General features: G+C 38.1%; 2 protein-coding genes across 8 annotated transcripts in view; one reads left to right on the top strand and one right to left on the bottom strand.

The window, feature by feature from the left end:
- Window positions 1–9,887, top strand: part of INVS (inversin) — a 126,339-nt gene extending 116,452 nt beyond the window's left edge. For all 4 annotated transcript variants that reach the window (XM_063304250.1, XM_063304247.1, XM_063304248.1 and 1 more), the window contains one exon: window positions 9,489–9,887. In XM_063304250.1, the coding sequence (XP_063160320.1) occupies window positions 9,489–9,622 (134 nt within the window). In that variant the 3' untranslated portion in view covers window positions 9,623–9,887. The remainder of the gene's footprint in view (window positions 1–9,488) is intronic.
- A 39-nt stretch (window positions 9,888–9,926) lies between these two features.
- TEX10 (testis expressed 10) overlaps window positions 9,927–24,060 on the bottom strand; it is a 47,922-nt gene continuing 33,788 nt past the window's right edge. For 3 of the 4 annotated variants that reach the window (XM_063304252.1, XM_063304254.1, XM_063304253.1), the window contains exons 12-15: window positions 17,644–17,724; window positions 14,761–14,942; window positions 13,470–13,680; window positions 9,927–10,120 (exon numbers count right to left, since the gene is read on the bottom strand). In XM_063304252.1, the coding sequence (XP_063160322.1) occupies window positions 10,007–10,120; window positions 13,470–13,680; window positions 14,761–14,942; window positions 17,644–17,724 (588 nt within the window). In that variant the 3' untranslated portion in view covers window positions 9,927–10,006. Of the gene's footprint in view, window positions 10,121–10,142; window positions 10,949–13,469; window positions 13,681–14,760; window positions 14,943–17,643; window positions 17,725–24,060 lie in introns of those variants that run through there. The other variant, XM_063304256.1, reaches the window with a different exon arrangement.

Below are 24,060 nucleotides of genomic sequence, written 5' to 3'. Positions count from 1 at the left end.
GTACCACTCAGATGGTGCCGATTATCTCTGATGGCCCTCTATAATTTGACTAGTTTAACCTTGGTTTTGATACATTCTTGTATTTGGATTTATATTTAATTCTGGTGTTATTTATTAAAACTTTCACCATTCCAGATTTCTGGATAATATTAATTTTTTGTTGTAATATGTATAATGCTTCCCTGTCATCCTTCAACATTATTGTTGGAACTGGAGGGTGACCAAAACTGGACAGTGGTCTTCTCATGTTCATTGGCTCATTTAATTCGGTAATTCCTATGCAGAGAGATTTTATTCACATAGTTATGTTCTAACTATAGTTATGTTCTAAATAGCTAGCCTGGACATTCAAGACTAATCTCACAATAAGGAGGGAATAATCACTGTCAAGATGAAAATCCATTTTAAAATCACTAATTCTGTTGTTGAAATTTAGTGATACCAACACATATGGTAATATACACCCTACCACCCAAATATGTGAATTCCCCCTCAGGATTCTTTCAGCAGGACCATTTAAAATAATAATTGAATTTGGTGATCATTTGGGCCAACCACCATCCCTCATTATTTATTTCCTTATTTGAACAATGAAGCCTAGAGAAAAGCAGATTGGTGGCAAACATTATTAAAATAAAAATAAAGGACTCATCATTAGTATCCAATATAAAATCACCACCAGGAATTGATTACACTGGAATGTGGTTATATTAGCGACAAGTCCAGAGATCATCCTCAAATAAGTCCCAGTTGTCATTAGTTTGGTTCAATAATACATATAGCAGAAAACAAACTTCATAGCCAGAGGATCACACATAATGTGTTGGAAGGTATTTGTTTTAATTTGGCCAAAATTCAAATGGTAAATCGTCCCTGGGTTCATCTAGCTAGGAGTACCCTGTAATGCTTCAGCAAAGGATTGTTACCTTGTCGTGGTGCTGGAGCTTGAGCACCTCAATGATGCCATGAGCTAAACCGTGAAGGGCCACCCAAGACGGGAAGGTCATGACAGAGAGGTCAGACTAAATGCGATCCCTGGGGAAGGTAATGGCAACCCACCTCAGTATTCTTGCCGTGAAAACTAAATGGATCAGTACAACCAGAGATATGTCGGTATACCATCGGAAGATAAGACCCCCAGGTCGGAAGATGGTCAAAATGCTACTGGGGAGGAACAGAGGATGAGCTCAACTAGCCCCAGACGTGATGACGCAGCTAGCTCAAAGCCGAAAGGACAGCTAGCGGCCGACGGTGCTGGTGGTGAACGGCGAATCCGATGTTCTAAGGATCAACACACCATCGGAACCTGGAATGTAAGATCTATGAGCCAGGGCAAATTGGATGTGGTTATTGGTGAGATGTCAAGATTAAAGATAGACATTCTGGGCGTCAGTGAACTGAAATGGACTGGAATGGGCCACTTCACATCAAATGACCACCAGATCTACTACTGCGGACAAGAGGACCACAGAAGAAATGGAGTAGCCTTCATAATTAATACTAAAGTGGCTAAAGCAGTGCTTGGATACAACCCAAAAAATGATAGAATGATCTCAATTCGAATTCAGGGCAAGCCATCTAACATCACAGTGATCCAAATATACACCCCAACCACAAATGCTGAAGAAGCTGAAGTAGAGCAGTTCTATGAGGATCTGCAGCACCTACTGGACAACACGCCTAAAAGAGATGTTATTTTCATCACAGGAGACTGGAATGCTAAGGTGGGCAGTCAAATGACACCTCGAATTACAGGTAAGTATGGCCTGGGAGAACAAAACGAAGCAGGACACAGGCTGATAGAATTTTGCCAAGACAATTCACTCTGCATAACAAACACTCTCTTCCAACAACCTAAGAGACGGCTTTATACATGGACTTCACCAGATGGACAACACCGAAATCAGATTGATTACATCCTTTGCAGCCAAAGGTGGCGGACATCTGTACAGTCGGTAAAAACAAGGCCTGGAGCTGACTGTAGTTCAGATCACGAACTTCTTCTTGCACAATTTAGGATCAGACTCAAGAGATTAGGGAAGACCCACAGATCAGCTAGATATGAGCTCACTAATATTCCTAAGGAATATGCAGTGGAGGTGAAGAATAGATTTAAGGGACTGGACTTAGTAGATAGGGTCCCGGAAGAACTCTGGACAGAAGTTGGCAGCATTGTTCAGGAGGCGGCAACAAAATACATCCCAAAGAAAGAGAAAACCAAGAAGGCAAAATGGCTGTCTGCTGAGACACTAGAAGTAGCCCAAGAAAGAAGGAAAGCAAAAGGCAACAGTGATAGGGGGAGATATGCCCAATTAAATGCAAAATTCCAGAGGTTAGCCAGAAGAGATAAGGAATTATTTTTAAACAAGCAATGCGCGGAAGTGGAAGAAGACAATAGAATAGGAAGGACAAGAGACCTCTTCCAGAAAATTAGAAACATTGGAGGTAAATTCCAGGCCAAAATGGGTATGATCAAAAACAAAGATGGCAAGGACCTAACAGAAGAAGAAGAGATCAAGAAAAGGTGGCAAGAATATACGGAAGACCTGTATAGGAAGGATAACAATATCGGGGATAGCTTTGACGGTGTGGTCGGTGAGCTAGAGCCAGACATCCTGAAGAGTGAGGTTGAGTGGGCCTTAAGAAGCATTGCTAATAACAAGGCAACAGGAGACGACGGCATCCCAGCTGAACTGTTCAAAATCTTGCAAGATGATGCTGTCAAGGTAATGCATGCTATATGCCAGCAAATTTGGAAAACACAAGAATGGCCATCAGACTGGAAAAAATCAACTTATATCCCCATACCAAAAAAGGGAAACACTAAAGAATGTTCAAACTATTGAACAGTGGCACTCATTTCACATGCCAGTAAGGTAATGCTCAAGATCCTGCAAGGTAGACTTCAGCAGTTCATGGAGCGAGAATTGCCAGACGTACAAGCTGGGTTTAGAAAAGGCAGAGGAACTAGAGACCAAATTGCCAATATCCGCTGGATAATGGAAAAAGCCAGGGAGTTTCAGAAAAACATCTATTTCTGTTTTATTGACTATTCTAAAGCCTTTGACTGTGTGGACCATAACAAATTGTGGCAAGTTCTTAGTGGTATGGGGATACCAAGTCATCTTGTATGCCTCCTGAAGAATCTGTATAACGACCAAGTAGCGACAGTAAGAACAGACCACGGAACAACAGACTGGTTTAAGATTGGGAAAGGAGTACGGCAGGGCTGTATACTCTCACCCTACCTATTCAACTGGTATGCAGAACACATCATGCGACAAGCTGGGCTTGAGGAATCCAAGGCTGGAGTTAAAATCTCTGGAAGAAACATTAACAATCTCAGATATGCAGATGATACCACTTTGATGGCTGAAAGTGAAGAGGAACTGAGGAGCCTTATGATGAAGGTGAAAGAAGAAAGTGCAAAAGCTGGTTTGCAGCTAAACCTCAAAAAAACCAAGATTATGGCAACCAGCTTGATTGATAACTGGCAAATAGAGGGAGAAAACGTAGAAGCAGTGAAAGACTTTGTATTCCTAGGTGCAAAGATTACTGCAGATGCTGACTGCAGTCAGGAAATCAGAAGACGCTTAATCCTTGGAAGAAGAGCAATGACAAATCTCGATAAAATAGTTAAGAGCAGAGACATCACACTGACAACAAAGACCCGCATAGTTAAAGCAATGGTGTTCCCTGTAGTAACATATGGCTGCGAGAGCTGGACCATAAGGAAGGCTGAGAGAAGGAAGATCGATGCTTTTGAACTGTGGTGCTGGAGGAAAATTCTGAGAGTGCCTTGGACTGCAAGAAGATCCAACCAGTCCATCCTCCAGGAAATAAAGCCAGACTGCTCACTTGAGGGAATGATATTAAAGGCAAAACTGAAATACTTTGGCCACATCATGAGAAGACAGGACACCCTGGAGAAGATGCTGATGCTAGGGAGAGTGGAAGGCAAAAGGAAGAGGGGCTGACCAAGGGCAAGATGGATGGATGATATTCTAGAGGTGACGGACTCGTCCCTGGGGGAGCTGGGGGTGTTGACGACCGACAGGAAGCTCTGGCGTGGGCTGGTCCATGAAGTCACGAAGAGTCGAAAGCGACTAAACGAATAAACAACAAAACCCTGTAATGAGTATGAGACATAGCTGTCAACCTGTCCTTCTCTGACGTTTCTTGTTAGAGAATAACATAAAATGTATTGAATAAACTTAAAGGGACAATCACTCTTTTTGGAGTACCATCCTGCTATATTCCTGGATGGCAGTGAGATCACCTGTTGAGTTCCCCAAAGTCATTGAACAAGCTTTACTTCCAAATTGTCTTCTGATAAAAGGACCAAGCAGTTACAGAATAACCTTCTGTCATAAGGAACTTGGCTCTGGCTCCAAATAATAAGGTGTCCTGTTTATTCTCAATGCTCATTTTGGGGGTTCTAAGCCATACTTCTTGCAGTGTGATCTCTTCTGCTGATATGTACTGTCTTGGCCTTCAGTCTTATAGCTTCATAATTATATTTCTGACTGGAATCTATCCTGCCATCAGATCTGTTTGGTTCAAGCTTCCATATACTTCTCTATCGGTCATCGGGTGGAAGAGAAGGATTGGACTTATAGGTAGTCCTTGTTAAACAATCACAATTTGGACTGGCAACTCAGCCATTAAGCAAAGCAGATGCAAAGTGAAACCGTGACTATCCTTATGATCTTACTTCAGCTTTCCTTTATAGACCTGCGAAAGTTGTAAATGCAAGGATTGGTCACAAAGTTACTTTTTCATCACCGCCGTAACTGCGAACAGTCACTAAATGAGGCAGTTGCTAAACAAGGACTACCTGTACCCAAAAGAGAACCCAGGTGGCTTTCTTGCCATCAGTTCACATTTTGGGGCTGCAGAATTAGTTTCTCAATGCTTCATTATTAAGAGATGGACTCCAGCAGCCTAGTAGGGGAACAACATTTACTGTTCATGTATTCCTACTGAAGATTGCTTTAAGACAGTGGAAAATTTCAGTGTTCCTCCTGTGAAAGTCAGCTGAAAGAATTCTTGAAAGAACCTTAGTCAGAGAGATATTTAGGCAGGTATAGTTTAGAGGCTCTTTCCTTCAAAGTCATCTTCTCAGGTCTCCTGCTGTTATCAGATTGTTTTCCTCTTTATATGTAACCCAAACCATGTTGTCATCTTGAAAAGCATTAAGAGAATAATGTTGTAGTAACTTTCTATATTTTAGACCCTTGGAAGCCAGTCCAGTTTTTCTAAGTCTCCATGAAACATTTGGGTACATAAAACCTAAATCAGAGAAAAGTTAATTGCTTTGTTAGAGGACATTTTTATTTATCAATATTCTTGTTCTTAACGAAAAACATTATTTGTGCTAGATAAAAAACATGAGCATGAAGTAAACCCTGCATCTTTCCGCTCTATCAGTTGGCTGATTGTCAACATGCAGCCTGGTACCCTTACCAACAATTATCTTTATCTGCCTTTCAAAATAGCAGTTTAAGGAATCTTGAAGTTCACCAAATCATATCTGTGCGACATTTCCAGGCAGACAGCACAACTTCTATTTGTTGCTTCTCCTATCTGATAAGAACCCAGGTATTATCCTCCCAAGCTGCCCAGTTTTGTGCTTCTATATGTGCTATTTGTCTTACTTGTAGTCAAAGATTCTGATTCATTACTTATACTGGTATTATATATTATTATTTTATTCTATTATTATTGTACTTTTATCCCTGTACTTTTCTGTTCTAAATTTCATTCTTATTCCTTGTTATATATCTTATACTTACTGCTTATAAATGGACATCTATCTACATCTATCTATCTATCTATCTTCACTTACTTTGTAGGTTTATATCACTGTTTCTGGCCTTATGGCTGTAATAAAGTTATTTGATTTGATATTATAGCCAATATGCCACAAGTGCAACCAAAACCCAGTTTTACCCCAAGCCTGCTAATGTTGTTCTATGTAAACTGGGATCTGTAACTGATGGACTAACTTACAAGCACAGATAGGGTTGCCCATATCAACCAGAAGGTATGTACAGTGTACTGACACTCAGAATTCTATCTGTGTTATTGTGTTTAAATTATTTTAATTTAATTCTGATTTTTTATTTTGTGATATTAGTGTGTTGTAAAATGTCCTTGGAAAAACTGTTTTTGAAGGATAGATACTTTAAAGAACAAGTAATTTCATAAATGATCTTCCATTATCAAAAGAGATTAAGCATGCAAATCATCATTTTCAAAATACTTTGCAGTATAAAATAAACACACAGACTTGGAAGGAGTTACTTAAGCCACTGAGTCCAACATTCTGTTCAGTACAGGAGTTCAAATTAAAGCATTCTTGACACTTGGCTATCTAAAACAACACTTCTCTGTGTAATTGGTTTCACTGTCAGTGTTCTTACTGTTAAGACATTTTTTTCTAACATTCAGTTACCTTTCCAGAACATAAAGTCCTGCCCTCTGGAAAGATAGAAAACAGACTTAACCTTCTGTGTGACATCCTTTCAGGTATTTGAAGACTGCTATCATATTTTCCCTTAATCTTCTCAGCTCTGAACACGCCCAATTCTTTCAGTTTGTTTTCATAGGACTTAGTTTTTGTGCTGTGAAGATCCTTATTGGCTTCTCTGAACCTGTTCTGGTTTGTGGATCCTTCCAGTCTGAATCCTCCTTAAAATGATGCCCAGAATAGGACACAATACTTAAGCTGAGACTGACAACTACAGAGTAGTGGAGTTACTACATTCAGCTATCTGGAAACTACACTTTTGTGCATGCAGCCTAAAATTGCATCTGCCTTTTTTTTGCAGCCACATCACACTGCTGACTCATACTTAATTTGTAACCAACTACTGCTCCAAGATAATTTTGAACAGTATAGTTACAAGCCAGGAATGCACTTTGATTTCATTAGTTAAGAATTTTATATTTCTTTGTTATTCTGTTCCTTCCAGCCCATCTGCAAATGAATTGCTGAGGATCCATATGCAGTCCACAGACTGTAGGTTGCCCATTATGTGTTAGATCTTAATAGTTCATTATAAATGGGTCTTGGTTTATTTTAAATGTAAATCTCATGTACAATCCAAATCAGCAGTTCACATATATAATTTTAAAAGTCTTTTAAAAATAAATAAGCAAATTAGTTTTTAATTCTATATGCAGGTGCAGCAATAATAATTGGTTATCTCTTCTTGTTGCCATCTTCTTGGTTTAATAAAGGCTATCAAACAGAGCTGAGTGACAATTATGGGCAGTTTTCCTGTGCCAAACTCAAAGAAAGATTCTTTGTTTTACTTTCCTGAGTCAGGCGGCATTATCAGAGGAGGCTTCATCTAAACTTTTACACAGATATAGATGGCATTAAAACTTTCTCAGATCTTAGTGTTGGTTATTCCCTTCAGAAAATAGATTCTGCTTTCTCTTTTGAAGTCTGTACAGTCTAACTGGAGAGTGTTTGCAGTTTCAAGAAGTCTTTATCTTTTCATAACTCAGTAAGACCTCCTCCTCTATTAGGAAGAATGCTTTCTTTTTCCAGTTGGGGACTCTGGAAACTTTTAACCTATCTAAAGATGACAATTTATTTTCTTGTATGCATTTCAGCAAGGATTTTTGTTTTGTTTAATCTCTAAACTGTTAGGAACTAGGGTCCAGTAGGTTATATTTCACATATGTTACTAGTTGGTGTTAAAATGGACTCTGCTTGATACAAAGTGAAATTCTCAGTGTTTAAAGTGATTCATCTGACTGAAAATAAAGGCTGATTGAAGCCAGTACTAAAGCCAGTTCTCTCTTTAGCTTTCTGGTCAGCTCAGGATTAATCTTCTGTGACATTTCAGTTGGTCCTAAAGAAGCTATTGCTGATAAAATTTGGATTTTTTCTTTTTTTTTTACATCGTGGTGGCCTAGCAGCAATATTTAGCTAGGAGAGAAGTGAATAAGAAGTCCATTATTTAATCTCAGTATCTTGATCTAAAAATACATGTTAACAATACAACAAAAGTGTTTTTAATTGCAAAAAGTATTCTCTTATAAACTAAGGATAATGGAATCTATAAAAATCCTGGGCATTTTATAGGGTGTGTGTGAAAATGCTATACTGACAACATGGAAGAAATTAAAGATTTTGTGATGGTTAACTTGTGTTTTGATTTTACACACATATACACACGAGTGTATGTACTCTGATTCTATAAGCTGTTAGTGGGTAGATGGAGGTTCTGACTGATAAGGCATTAAATTAGCCACTAATTGTGTTAAACCTCCTTTTAGGTCAAGCAGCACCCAGTCACATTAACTGGGTCAAAGTCACCATTTGTGGATGAGGGCATCAGCAACGTGGGGGGTGGAAATAGTCAAGATGGTAGTTGCAACTGTGCGATCAAACTTTTGCACACGTGTCAACATCAAATGCACATGCAGAGGGGGGGGACTTTGATGGCATGATTGTGACTGCCATCTTGACACACACAGCCCTTGGATTCCCATTAGGGGAACACGAAGTCCCCCTCCCCTTTCTTGAGAAAATGTCTGGTGTGCCTTGAGGCCTTATGCTACGAAAGTACTGGCAAGTTTCTTTTTTATATATATAATGTTATTAAAAAAAATTTAAAAGATTTAAAAAGAATGTACTGGCAAGTTTCATTACTGTATATCATCACCCCACTTGCCCCTTTAAGAAAGCCAGCAGTAGGAGGGGTGATGTATCCACTGCAGTCCATCAGTGTTTGGAAAAGAGCTGGGTGATGAGTTCTGTCATGGGAAAGCTTGTTTTTTGTGCTGTTCCTTTTTATTGGTGTTTTTTTAAAGGGTGAAATGTTTCTCCAGCAAGGCGTTTTGCCTCGGTGCTTTAAAGCAGGAAGATCCCCATCTTCATTCCCCAGTTACACTGATTTCCTTGAGGTTTGAAGACCAGAGCATTTAAAATGTCCTTACATGATTTGGTCAAATGAAAGCATGAAACAGGAAACCTTGCATAACATCGTACATTCATATGTCACAAGCCCCTCAATAAACTATAATGCTATGCCTGCATTTCCTAATATTTCTTTGGAAGTATTTCAGTGTTTCCAAAGAAATATTGAAAATTCAAAAGGATTCACATACTTTAAGCACCACTGTAAAAGCCTTGAAGATATCCCTGGCCTCTTTTGTAGTATCTCTTACGAGGCAAAATAGGAATAATGATTTTTTTTAAAAAATAAACAGAAATAAGGTTTATATAAGAATGGTAGAGCTAAAGTATGTCACAGAATACAGTAAAGAGAAAGTAGATAGCAGCTGCTAGCTATAGATACAGGAATCCTCTAATAAATGAAGAGTATATTTGCCATTTAACAGCCTTCAGCTAGATGAGGCAGAATTTTAAAGTTAGGTTTCTGTATACGTTCAATAAGGAAAGAAAAGCCAAGTGTCTTGAGTCCTCACTGGACAAATACACTAATAATTTTATGCTTATTTTACAGCAGGTGGATTGCAGGATCTTTGCTTATTGGAGAATCCAGAGAAATTTAAACAATTTTCATACAATATGAAACCTACCACAATAATCAAAGCAAAACACACAAGATCCAGGCATGAAGGCAAGACTGCGCTATAGCATAAGAGAGCCTGCTGGTTATTCATGGACATTTTAAAGTATCTTTAATAGTATTTTCGTCAGTGCTTTTATCTAAATGATCTTCTATACTTTTTATATATTAAGTTGTATAATAATTGGGAATCAAGCACACCAAGTTAACTGGCAACAACTAAAGTGTTTCCTGCTCTTCACAAATTAGTAAAAATTCCATGTTTCTCAGTGTTTGTTTGCTTTAAGCTCAATGTATTATTTCATTTTATTTTAAATCAACTTTTAAATTTCAGTATCAAATGTAAGAGAAAGTTTTTATACAAAACACGGGTTATATAAAATGTATTTTTAATATCCACAAAAAATGACACTTTTCATTCATAACGAAGTGTTTTCAACCAAATATTCTCTTCAATATATTGTGTTGGCTCCCCCAGATCCTGGGGAATGAGTGGCTAAATATATATTGAAATTGTAATGGAGGTCTGTCAGCCACTGCTCTTGAGTTTCATCACTCTTCAAGACCTGTGAATCAGAAAACAGGATGTTTACTTGAAATGTTCAGCCAAAGATGCATTTGAGTGAATTATTTTTAAAAAGAGAAATATTTCATTATTTCTCTTATCTATAACTCATGTAAAAGATAAAAACACAAGATACAATTATCTAAAGATAACCAGAGAATACACAGAAGAGTTAGCTGAGTTTTTTTTTAATTAACAAGGCACCTAAATAAAGTATGTAAGTTTTTCAATTTTACAGTATTTGTGACTCATCACAGCATACCAGGAAAAAAGGCTAATTAATTTTCTCTACATCGTACCAAGCAGATGCTAGTAATTAATGAAGTATTACAGAATTCTGCTTGGATGTTTTCCTCTGTGCCCCTGGAATGGAAGTCAGTATTGCTATGAGTAAAAGTCCAGTAGAACTGTTTTCTTTTAATTTATTTTATTATTACATTTATAATCTATTACTGCATTCTAGTGACACTTGACAACTTACATGATATAGAAACCTTAAAATATCTACAGTAAATCTAAATGAACAATTAAGAATAAATCATGAAATAAAAAAACAAAAACAATATGTAGGTAAAAATAAAAGATGGCACTAAGTGACTAGCATGTTCTCCCAAACAACTCAGTTTTTAACATCCCCCTGAAGGCCACCCAGGAAGGAACAAGTCTGATCTCTGCTGGGTGACAGTTCCAGAATGTTGGCCCTGAAAAGCAGGGCTTCCTGGCTTCAGCTCCTTCTGCTTCCTGGAAGTGAGGAACTACAAGCAGTTTCTCTTTGGATAACCTAACAGGTCAGGTTGATTCAGGTTGGAGTAGATTGTCTCACAGGTACCTGGTGCCAAGACATAATGAGCTTTATGGGGCAAAACCAGCATTTTAAATTATACCCAGAAATCAACGTCCCCAAAGCAGAGCCCTCATGGGTGTGGCATATTCCTGGTGCTGGTTAGCACATGCCTTGCTGCACTCTGGCCAACTATAATTTCCGTGTAGTCTTTAAAGGCATCCCCAAGTAGAGAACATTGCAGTAGTCTAACCAAGGGTTAATGAGGTCATGAGTTACTGTAGTCAGGTCCTCCTGTACCAAGTAAGGACATACTGGCACACCAGCTGGAGCTGGGCAAAGGGTCCTCTAGCCATATCTTCCACCTACTGCTTGAGCAGGAGCCATGAGTACAGAAGAACTCCTAAAAAGCAAATCTACTTCAAGGTAATGCTTGTCCATCCAGAGATAACATTGGTGTTGACAGAAAGCCTCTATGAACGAACAGCATGTCCATCTTGCTTCGGTTCAGTTTCAGCCTGTTCTCCCATTCAAACCTTTTCCATCTCCAGGCACTGGGATAAGACATCAACATCATCCTCATTGTAGCCCAGGGTGGCAATACACAGTTGGGTATTATTTGTATAACACAGCTCAAACTATTAGAAGAACCCTCCTAGCTGTTTCATATAGATGCTAAAGAGCAGGGGCGAGCAGATCGATCTCTGTGGCACCCCACGAGACTGGAGTCACTAGCCAACCTCTCCTCTTCCACTACTACTGACTGGAACAGCCTGCAAAGGAGGAGGGAGACTACTGCAAAACAGTGCCTCCTATCCCTAGTCAACGATCCAATAAGAGACAGTGACTGAGGATATTGAAGGCCACTAAGAGATCTAAAAAGACCAGGAAAGGAATACAGCTCCCATCCAGGTCCCAAAAAGGTCATCCAGGAGAGTGGCCAATGCCATGTCAGACTTGAACCATGACTGAAAAGGGTCCAGACATTCAGCTTTTTCTAGGATGCTATGTTGCTGATCCACCACTGCCATCTCAACAACCTTCTCCAAAAGGGGAAGCTGATGACTGGTCAACAGTTGTCTAAAATCACTGTATCCAGGAATGGCCTCTTTTAACTACTCATACAAATTAACCAGGTAAGAGCTAGCAATGACTGATAAGGAATGAGATACTGGAGTAAAGATAAAGAGTTCAATGAAGGTGTTGACACAGTGTGCATCTGCTGAAAAAAAAGCCAATGCCATGTTAGGTATAATAATAAATGGTATTGAAAAGGTCCTCGGGTTACGACCACTTGTTTCAGCAACTGTTCAAAGTTACAACAGCACTAAACAAGAGGGACTTATGACTGGTCCTTGGAGTTCCGGCCACTGCAGCTTCCCTGTATTCATGCAATCGCAATCTGGGAGCTTGGTCATTACAATGTCACAGCAAGCCACGGTCATGTGATTGCAATTTCCAACGTTCCCTGCTGGCTTCCCACAAGTGAAGTCAATGGGGATGCCAGCAGGAAGTCAGAGAAGCAATAACAAACTACTTCCGTACTGTTTTCCAGAAACTTGGTGTCCATTAGCCACCAAGAGCAGAGCTCAGTTTAAGGGAGCAGTTATCTTCATGCCTCTCTGAAAGATCTGCAAACTCTTTAATAGATGCCTAGCAGCGTGGACAAGATTCTATAATATTTTCATCATTCAGATAAAAATTAAGTACTCTCAAAAGTGAGAGCTTGATTCCAAATTGGTGAAATTTATCAAAGTGGGGTATTTAAGACCATACAATTGCATTAGCAGGGGGGACCATTAAACACCTAAACGAAAGTAAAATTAGAAGGGAATAAATTAAAAAACACTCTGAAGGAAGAAAAGATAACTTTTTAAAAGGTACTGTGTGGAAGCTTTGTTACACCTGCCTGGGAGAAAGGCTGCATTTGAACAAAGGATGAAAAGGAAATACACTTTCAACAAAAAAATGGAGACTCAGACTCTGCATCAGCTGTGCCTTGTTTAGACATTGCAGCGCTCCCAAATATGTCATTTCACACATTATGTGGCTGTAATTACTTCCCCTCTCTCAAACTATTTCACAGAAAGGAAAAAAATAGCTGTTCTTATTTATTTTTAGCATGATACCTTACATGTGGACATGTTAAGCTCCAAAGTGGAGAAAAGAAATTTAGAATATGTCCCCTTTTAAAAGGAAGAGACCCATGTGATATTCAAAATAAACCTTTTAAAAAGTGTAGGCTCACATACAGCTCTGCCTTAATTCCAAACTAGCAAGGAGTAAGGCTAAGATAGCATAATGCTTTTTCCTAAGTTTGGCTGCAGAAAACCTGTTAAGTTGGGGGTTAGAATGGGAATTATTTTTGGAGAAAGCCCACTATCATTCTTGTATAAGACACTGACTCTTTATACTTTAATGACTAATGGGCCAATTTCTTTCCGCATCTCTGGTGATCCCTTGTTTGAAAAGATCACCAGAGACCGTGAGGAAAACTAGCCGTGTTTCCACATTTCCATGACACTACAATGTAGCTTGAGCAGCCAGTGACTGAGAATAGGCTCCTTACCATGATATCTTTGACAATCTGTTTCACCAGGAGCTCATTGGTCATCATATGAGCCCGAAGTTGTCCATGTTGCATTAGCAAACGAAGAAGCTGAGCAAGGACAGGCAATTCATCCCGAGAGACTCGGCTCACTTGAAGACTCTGCAACATCAGCCTCAAGATGTTAGGGGAGGTGCTTAGAATTGAGATACAGGAACTCCACAGTATATCCCTGAAACAGAGATGAGGGAAAGGGAAAATCAGATGTGCACAAGTTTAGCTAAAGATTTATCATAAGAAAGGAGTAACTTCAAACAAGGCAAGTAACACAAGTATTACTTGTGTTTTAACTGAGTACGCCACCCAGAGTCACATGTAAATGAGATAGGCAGCCATATTAATAAATACATAAGTATCAATAATTCATAGATATACAGGTAGTCCTCGCTTAACGACTGTTTGCTTAATGATGGTCCAAAGTTACGATCCCCAGAAAAGTGCCTTCTGACCTGTACTTACACAGGCACGTGATTGCAATTCAGGCACTTGGCAGCCAGCTCGCATTTACAACCAGTTGCAGCATCCTGTGGTTACATGATCATGATTTGTGACCTTTTTTGCCAGTTTCCAGCAAAAAACGTTCATTGGGAAAGCTGGATTTGCTTAACAACCATGGTGATTCATTTAATGAACTATGATTTGCTTACTGACCATTGTAAAAATGGTCGTAAAATCAGGTCCTGTCACATGGTGACTCACTTAATTCTTCTGGTCCCTAATGTGGTTGTTATGTGAGGACTACCTGTAATTTATTTGCACAGTCTCCAAGGGGCTGACAATTTATTACTAATTTAGTTTTTTAAAGATTCAGTTATTTTGCCTACAGCAATGGTTAAAAATGGGAAAGGTGAGCTTTTTGCCACACAGCTAATCATGGAATATATTATGTATTGATCATTACTAAATTAAAACACATAAAAGCCTTGCCTACGTTTAAATTTCCAGGACAGGACTGAAGTTAAATTAAACTTCCCAAAAGAAAAAATTACACTAAAATAAATTTCAGAAATGTAGCATTACTTTTAGAACTAGCACAGCATGGTTAACTAAAAGTACCAGCACCTTAGAAAAGGAAATACAAATCCTCACCAGAAATTCAAAGTCAAAGACTAAGGTGACTACTGCCAGAGTACAACTGACCTAGTCTTCAACCACAATAAACAAGCTTAAGTACATATACTAGCACACATGCATACACACACTTTGAAAGTGCCAGTATTTTAAGAATGAAGTCTAAAATTAAAAAACTTACCTCTTCTGTAAGTGTTCCGTATCCTCTCTCTCTATTGTTAAGAGAAGGTAGAGAAGGCTATAACACAAAGAAGCTAGGAACCTGGAGATATTTTCATTAAGGAGATATGCTTGATCCAGTAGTTTACTAATAGCGCACAAAACAGCACCAGCAGTGCTATCAGGTACTACAGTCAGTCCTACCTAGGAGACAAATAATTTCAGAATAAACCTAACCTTTCACACAACCTTTTAGCACAAAAGTTTTGTTTGTGTCTTATATTTCTAAGAGAAGAATTCTAATTCAGTAATAATTTCAATTGCCCTTTAAGCTGTTGTATTTTACATTGTATCTTTTGGAGATTTAGACACATTAGTAGAAAACTCATTATTCAGCAATAACCAACATATTTCCAACATAATCTTGTCTAGCAAATTTAAACTGCAATTGCAGATTTAAGATGCAGAGCAATTTTTTTTGTAGGGGTTAAGGCTATGCAAAACATCAAACAGTGCTTAAATTCACTCTGAAGTGCTCTTCTGGTCACCAAGATGGTTCCATTAGGAAAGATTTAACTCTACAGGTAGACCTCAACAACAGTTGGGATCAGAATTTCCATCACTAAGCAATACGGTCATAATGCACAACCACATCACTTAGCAGCGGCAACTTCTGCAGTCCCGGTTGCCGTCATTAACTGAATCCCATGGTTGTTAGGTGAGGCAACTTCCTGCCGGCTTCCCACAACCAAAGTCAGTGGGGAAGCCAGCAGGAAATTGCAAGTCCCAGGCCGGCAGACAGGCAAGTGGGTGTGCAAGCAGGGGGTGTGAGGGGGTGTGCAAGAGGCGCCGCACGGGTTGGGAAGGGTGCACGGGGCAGCGATGCGGGTTGGGAAGGGCACACGGGGTGTGTGAGTGGCCAGTGCAACTGCAGAGGGGCTGGGGAGGGTGCGCAGGTGAGGGAGACTTACACCAGCAACTTGCAGCCTTCTCTGCCAGCTTCCCCACTGACTTTCTGGAGAAGCCAGCAGGGAAGGTTGCAAATGGCAATCACATGATCACAGGGTGCTTGGCAAGGTGAATGGGTTGCCAAGTGCCCAGATCGCCATCACATGACTGTGGGGGCGCTGCAACGGTCGTAACATCGAGGACCAGTTTTAAGTCCCTTTGTTCAGCACCACTTAATTTCAAACAGTCACTGAACAAGTTGAGAACTACCTGTACCTCTACTGGCAAGAAGATAGGGCTTAATTTCTTTGGCCAACCCCTCTTCCCTTTAGTAACATGAACTGATTTCAGCTGAAAGTTAGCCTTTATTATTACTTCATTTATACTTTATTACTCAAATCCCAGTACACCCATTATACACAGTAAATGTAAGGTACATGGCTCAGTATTCATGGTGAAATAAAAATGTTCCAGGTGAGTGCCTGGAACAACCTTGAGAACTGCTTGCTGGAGTGGAACTGTCAGGTCCACCTTGAAGGGCACTTCAATGCACTTCAAGGTAACCTCATGTGTTCTCAGTCATCTGAAGATGGAGTGGGCAGGAAAGGAATTTATCATAGTAATATCAAAAAAGAAGGTCTGAGCTAGTTACAGCACCTGCCGCAAGATGGGGCACACAAAGACCTGTCTATCTTGTCAAGTTTAATACAGGTGGACAATTGATCACAGGGCTTTTCCTCCCATTTTAATAGCATAATTGTCGCAGAACGTTCTACCAAGGGAGGCCCACTGGGTGCTAGCATTACATGTTTTACTACTTCTCACTGACATGGCTTTTTGGGAAAGTCTTTATATTAGCTGACTGATGGATTGAAATCCTTGCTGCTGTTAATAACGAAGGATTCGTTTAGACTCATGGTTACATTGTTATATTTAAATCTGCTTTAGTCTGTTTGGCATTAGTCACCTCACTATATTTACCAAAAAAACAGGTTTACATTTTAAAAATAAGCATTATGTTAAGAATTTCACCATAATACGTATACATTTCTACAACAGCTAGCAGTAGTGTAACTTTAATTTTATTAATTAGTCAATTGACCATATCAAAAAATTGGGCATCAGCCACAATAAAATACAGTAACACAAGGCAGGTAAGATACAGTAAATTAAGATAAAATAGACGAGAGTGAGATAAAATAAGATAAAATACAGTAGAGTGAAATAGAGATAAAAGAGTAAGATAAAAGACCATAAGATAATGCAGAGGCTTATAATAAGATGATTAATAAAATACAAAAACAATATGTGTTTAGGGGAATTCATCACCTTTGCATGCCACCCCAGTATGTTCTATAAAATGTGTTCTCAATTGGACAGCCCTGACTATAAACTTAGCAGTTCTAGTGACTACATATGTATATGTGCCCTGAAGGAAGTAACGTAGTAGTTTGTTACAGTCCCAATATATGGTTCTGTCAAGTAGTGTCTGTAGGTACTGAGCCCTTCTTATTTCAGGTGCTCCACAAACACATGTCCTCTCAAAATATGGCACTTGGTGGAATCGTCCGTATTTGACCATAGAATCTAACTGCTCGAATCTTGCTCTGGTAAGAGTTATCCTATGGTATTGCGTCAGACCCACTGACAGGAATTTTTCTGTTTGAAAAGACGTTTTATTCTTGGCCCAGCTAGCAGTAGAAAAATGGTCTCATAGTCTGAAATATAAACCGTACTATTATAGACAAGCAATCATAGTTTTCTAGGGCCACAAAAGAAACTGCAAAGAATGTAACATTTCAAATAAATAAATACACATATACATATTCATATACCATGTTTAAAAATTCACATACCACACACCAAATTAAATGGTTGTAATTCAACCGTCAGCTAGGGACACATCATAATAAAAATGATATAATGAACAATGAATTTATTGCAAATTGGTACCTACCAGATATTTACAAATTCCACTTTGTACAATATCAATGCACTGACTTCGTGAAGGAATAGTGGACAGGCATTGGCTCACCACCTATTTTAACAGCAAAATTGTTCAGAAAGTTTAGCATACTTGATTTTATATCACACTGAATGTCACTTAAAAACTGTAAGCTGCATGACTGCTTAAGACACTTATACAAAAAATGGTTATTACATATTAGGAAAATTCTTGCTTGGCCAGATTCTGCTTTAATTTTCCAGTTTCACATCTGCTCATATTGTTGTTCTACAAAACTGACTACCAACTTTCTCTAGGACAAATCTGTGCAGTTATCAACAGGAAAAGAGTGATTTCCAATATTATGCAAGTAACCTACTCATGCAATGACACTCTCCACACCTCTGTTCTGATCACAAACTCCAAATCTATTCAAAAGTGCCTTTTAGGTTCATTTTATTGGTTCCCGGTAAAATCTATGTCTCATAACCCCTGAAATAAGGGATAATCAATAGAATCCCTGTAATACCAGTCCTATTCTTTTTGGACTAACTAAATGTTGAAAATTAAACATAACCTTCAAAGACAACATAACATTCAGCAGTATATACATTTAATTAATAAATAAGCAAATACCCGTGATTACCTACTATTAATACAAAAGTAGCGACCAATGGTAATTTTAAGAGTTTAACTAGACAATTCTTTTATATAAAAATAAAAAATCTAAGAGAGTGCTTTTTCCTGTATCAGTAAATTTGAACAGTAACACTTCCGATAGAGTTTATGAGCTGAGTGGCTGTACCTTTTGGTGATTCAAGAGTACTCAAAGATACCTTTGATATAACGCAAAGCAAAGGAAAGAAAACATAACTGGCAAACCATCTGGACTACGTAGCTATGTAGCTAAGGAAAAACAAAATCCATGCCTTGGAGGTTCTTCAGCTGCTCTATGGCTGCTCAGAGGACCCTCCTCCTCTTCCATCCCTGGCACTTCCTCTTGAACTCCCCAGGAGAAGCTTTTAAAATAGCAACGACAGGCAAACACTTCTTCATCATAATAAGGCTTTCATATAAGCTCACTACAATTAGGGGAGCATTTCTGTGGGAAGCTTGCTGCTGAAGAGGGGATAATCCCAGACCCAAAATCTTACCAGTTTACAAATTGCTCACAGCACCTGTCAACTGTACAAACAGGAATAATAGATACAAGTAGCTGAGATTTAGAGACATGTTAGGAAAGCTCAGATAGAAGTAACCGCCATAGCTCCACTAAACAGCCAGACAGTGCTAGGATCAATACACAATCCTCTCCCTAAACACAATAACATAAATCAAAGGCCTACAGGACAGCAAAACAGCAACAATATTGAGATCCATATATACGAAGACAGTTTACCTCGGAGACAAATCTCTAGATGCTAGAGGATGAATGCCACCCAAGTCAGTCCTTTGGAAAACTTGAAAAGGAATATGAATTACTCCGTACTAATGCTTGACAATAAAAAGCACAGCAAAACAACCAAATTTAGTTTCACAGGCTCTTCCTACTACCTCATTTTCTTCAATAGCTTATATTATCCCATACAGATTACACATCATACTCACTGTATGTCTTTCAACAGATTTGCATTTTGAAATACCTTACCAGGGTTCCCCCCTGCCTTTTCCTCCATGCTTCTCAGTGAGACAGCAACCTGTCTTTCAGAACTAAAGTTCTTCAGAAAGCAATGGGAAACCTGAATGCATTTATAGAATTTAATACAATGACTCCTCATTAGCAAAATGGTTATGTAAAACCCTATTTAAAACCTAATTTGTTACTTGCAGATGCCAATGGTAGATATATAACATTTGAAATAGAAACACAAGAATCTAAAATGATACTAGTCGGCATATATGCTCCAAATGATAATAAAAATAACTTCTATAAGAAACTATTAGATGAATTATCAGCTTTCTCTTATAACAGTTGGTGTATGATAGGGGATTGGAATGGGGTTATTGAACCAACAATAGATAGAAGTTCAGAGCAACAAATCAAATGTAAACAGGGGAAACTCCCCAAATCTTCCTTGGATTTAATGGAAAATTTGACACTTGTGGACTCCTGGAGACATAAGAATGGATTAGCAAGAGATTATACTTTTTATTCAGAAAGACTCAAATCATTCTCTATATAGAATAGACATGATTTGGATTTCATTAAATTTGGCAAATAAAATCATTAAAGTAAATATTCTACCAAAAACTTTCTCAGATCATAATCCAGTTAGTATAATAATAAAGTTAAGTTCCAGAAGCTATAGGTGGTGATTGAATGAAGCCATTTTGAAAAAGGAAGTAGTAGAAGAATAAAAAAAAGCTAAAAGAATTTTTTGAGATCAATTTAAATAACGAACTTGACATTGGAATTGTATGGGACACTAGTAAAGCATATATAAGAGGGGTTCTTACCCATGTAAATCGAGTTTTAAAGAACAAATATCAACAAAAATTACAAACATTTTTAGACCAAATTAAAACAAAGGAACAGGAACTACAGGGAAACCCCTCAGATAACAGAATAATACATCAAATTAAATTATTACAACAACAAGTGAAGTTGTTAACAGTAAATGAAATCGAATTAAAATTGAAATATGGCAAACAAACAAAAAATTGAATATGCTAACAAAACAGGAAGATGGCATACAAAATAAGGAAGGATAAAGAGAAAAAAATGATTACCAAAATTCAGGAACACAATATAGATCTAATAGATAATAAGAAAATTAAAAAAGCATTTCACAATTTTTTCTCAAACTTATACGAAAAGCAAGAAATTTCACTGGAAAAAATAGATGAAGCTTTTGTAAGAAGGGAAAGTGCAGAAAGAATAAGATGGTTAAGATACAAGGACTTATTAAAATACGAAGAAGGCAACTGTATAATCAAGACAAGGGAAGAACTAGAAATAGAAGGACATATATGTCATTGGTTTACTTATATACAACTAGTGGAGCAGTTTAAATTAGATAAAAAGAAGTATAAATTTGTAAAGGAAACAACATGGTTGGAGAACCAAGCATATCTGAATGATCAAAATTATATAAATTGTTATTACAAATAAAATTGGAAGATGAGCAAGTTAAAGATTGTATGATTAAATGGGCGAAAAAATTTGGTTACAATATTATGTTGGATCAATGGGAAAGAATGTGGACCAGGGGTTTAAAATTTACATTGAATTATAATTTAAAAGAAAACTTTTACAAAATGATGTATCGCTGGTATATAACACCGGATAAATTACCGAGAATGTACAAAAGTACTTCAAACACTTGTTGGAAATGTTTGCAAGAGAAAGGAACATTCTATCACCTATGGTGGACTTGCAAGAAGGCTAAGAAATTCTGGAATCTGGTTCATAAGGTTACTCAAGAAATTTTGAAAGCAAAAATAACAAAAAAGACCAGAACTGTACCTATTGGAATTAATGGAAGAAGATTTAGAAAAGAGTCATGGAAAACTTTTATTATATATGATTACAGCTGCAAGAACCTTATGTGCTCAACGGTGGAAAGAAGAACACATACCGACGATACAAGAGTGGATAATCAAAATAATAGTTTGTTGTTGTTTATTCGTTCAGTCGCTTCCGACTCTTCGTGACTTCATGGACCAGCCCACGCCAGAGCTTCCTGTCAGTCGTCAACACCCCCAGCTCCCCCAGGGACGAGTCCGTCACCTCTAGAATATCATCTATCCATCTTGCCCTTGGTCGGCCCCTCTTCCTTTTGCCTTCCACTTTCCCTAGCATCAGCATCTTCTCCAGGGTGTCCTGTCTTCTCATTATGTGGCCAAAGTATTTCAGTTTGGCCTTTAATATCATTCCCTCAAGTGAGCAGTCTGGCTTGATTTCCTGGAGGATGGACTGGTTTGATCTTCTTGCAGTCCAGGGAACTCTCAGAATTTTCCTCCAACACCACAGTTCCAAAGCATCGATCTTCCTTCTCTCAGCCTTCCTTATGGTCCAGCTCTCGCAGCCATATGTTACCATAGGGAACACCATTGCTTTAACAATGTGGACCTTTGTTGTCAGCGTGATGTCTCTGCTCTTAACTATTTTATTGAGATTTGTCATCGCTCTTCTCCCAAGGATTAAACATCTTCTGATTTCCTGACTGCAGTCAGCATCTGCAGTAATCTTCGCACCTAGAAATACAAAGTCTTTCACTGCTTCTACGTTTTCTCCCTCTATTTGCCAGTTATCAATCAGGCTGGTTGCCATAATCTTGGTTTTTTTGAGGTTTAGCTGCAAACCAGCTTTTGCACTTTCTTCTTTCACCTTCATCATAAGGCTCCTCAGTTCCTCTTCACTTTCAGCCATCAAAGTGGTATCATCTGCATATCTGAGATTGTTAATGTTTCCTCCAGTGATTTTAACTCCAGCCTTGGATTCCTCAAGCCCAGCATGTCGCATGATGTGTTCTGCGTACAAGTTGAATAGGTAGGGTGAGAGTATACAACCTTGCCGTACTCCTTTCCCAATCTTAAACCAGTCCATTGTTCCGTGGTCTGTTCTTACTGTTGCTACTTGGTCGTTATACAGATTCTTCAGGAGGCATACAAGATGACTTGGTATCCCCATACCGCTAAGAACTTGCCACAATTTGTTATGGTCCACACAATATAATAGACTTAGCCCAAATGGCAAAATTGACAGACTTGATGAAGGATAAAAGTTTGGCTGAATTTACGAAAACATGGCAACCATTTCTTGATTACATTATTAAAATGGAAAAAGATGATGCAATGACTGTTTTATAGATTAGATGATTAGTTAAATAGAAATAGGGGTAGATAGATAAAATAAAGATAAAAGATTAGGATACTATAGTTAGAGATATAGTCACATTCACGATAGCCGGAAACCATACTTTTGTTATGTTTGATTTTTTTTTAGTCTGTGTTAGATGTGTGTAATATAAGTATGTAATTTTGTAAGTTTAATATGTTGTTTTTGTACTTTGTTATTATACGATGAAATAAAGTTTTTTTTAAAAAAAATCACAATTTTTGACTAACATCAAACGTATGCAGTAGTATCCAGAGAAAGGAATAATGAACATGCATAACTCTGAGGATTTACATGTCAATCCACAATATGATCACAAAGCAAGCACTGTAAGGAGCATAGAGAAAACTCAAATATAGATTCTGATGTTGATGATTACATATTAATATTGGCCATTGACAAGAATTATTGGGTGCAATATATACATCCTTACACTGGTTACTACGTGACAAGAAGCCTTTGTTTCCATTTATCCTACATGAAATAGTGTTCCATCTCTAGCTGTGTTCTGAACTTAGTCTTAGTCAGTTTGACATCTGTATCCTGGAAAATTCAAATGTTTCCTTGCTCATTTTAGATACTGTAATTTCCAATCTCAGTTTTGAGTTTATTTATTCTTTTACTTAGAGACTGGCCATTGCTTACTATGTAGGATGAAGCTAGGTACTGCTAACATATTACTACTTGAATCACATTGGAAATAAGCAGCTGTATGACCCTGATATTGTGATTTGAGTCTTGTTAGTAGCATTGCCAGAGTAGGTATGATCCAACAGGTTAACTTCATAAACCTAACATCTGGTTATATCTGAAACCCAACACCTGGTTATATTTGAAACCACATGGATATACATCTGCACTTGTTCATCAGGTATTTGCTAATAACAAATGTAAAATATTTTAAAAGTTCACTGATTACATTCTAATGATTACTTTAACATGATATTTACAGAACAAATACTTTATTTTATTTTATTTATTTATTTAAATTTATATCACCGCCCATCTTACAGGTCTTCTGTTGGCCTGGATAGGTTTGGATTTGTGTTCATTATTTTTTCTGAGCTATATAAGCAAGTACATGATACAGGAATGAGGGACCAGACAGGATTATGGTTCACAATTATTTATCTTATGGATGTCTCCTCATTCCAATTCCTCCCCATCCCTAACTGGAGATCATCTCGACTGAGGCATCTCACTATCTTCCTTTCAAGGAAACATCCTTCATTCCTCACACATATAAACAAAGAGGGAGGTGAATAAAATAAAATTAAGATTCCACAGAAAATTGTAGACAACTAAAAATCAGTTCACCCACCAAACCAAGTTCAGCTCACACCTCAGTCACTGTTCTCTAACTCAACTGTCACCAAAGCAGGGCTGACTCAATACCATCCCTATCCTGGAATCCCATGTCTGTCACATTAAGCATTACAAGTTGACAGTAAGTTTTAGAAGACTCTGGGGACTGAATCCATGGCTTTTAGGAGCTGCATAAACAATCTCTAGGAATTCTCTTGTACACCTGACTGTAATGGCACAGGCCTGCTCAAGTGTTAAGAGACTATGAGGAAATTATTTATATG

The sequence above is a fragment of the Candoia aspera genome, chromosome 4, assembly GCF_035149785.1.
Source record: "Candoia aspera isolate rCanAsp1 chromosome 4, rCanAsp1.hap2, whole genome shotgun sequence".
In the NCBI taxonomy this organism is placed as follows: Eukaryota; Metazoa; Chordata; class Lepidosauria; order Squamata; family Boidae; genus Candoia; species Candoia aspera.
This window is presented reverse-complemented; position numbering and strand designations above follow the sequence as displayed.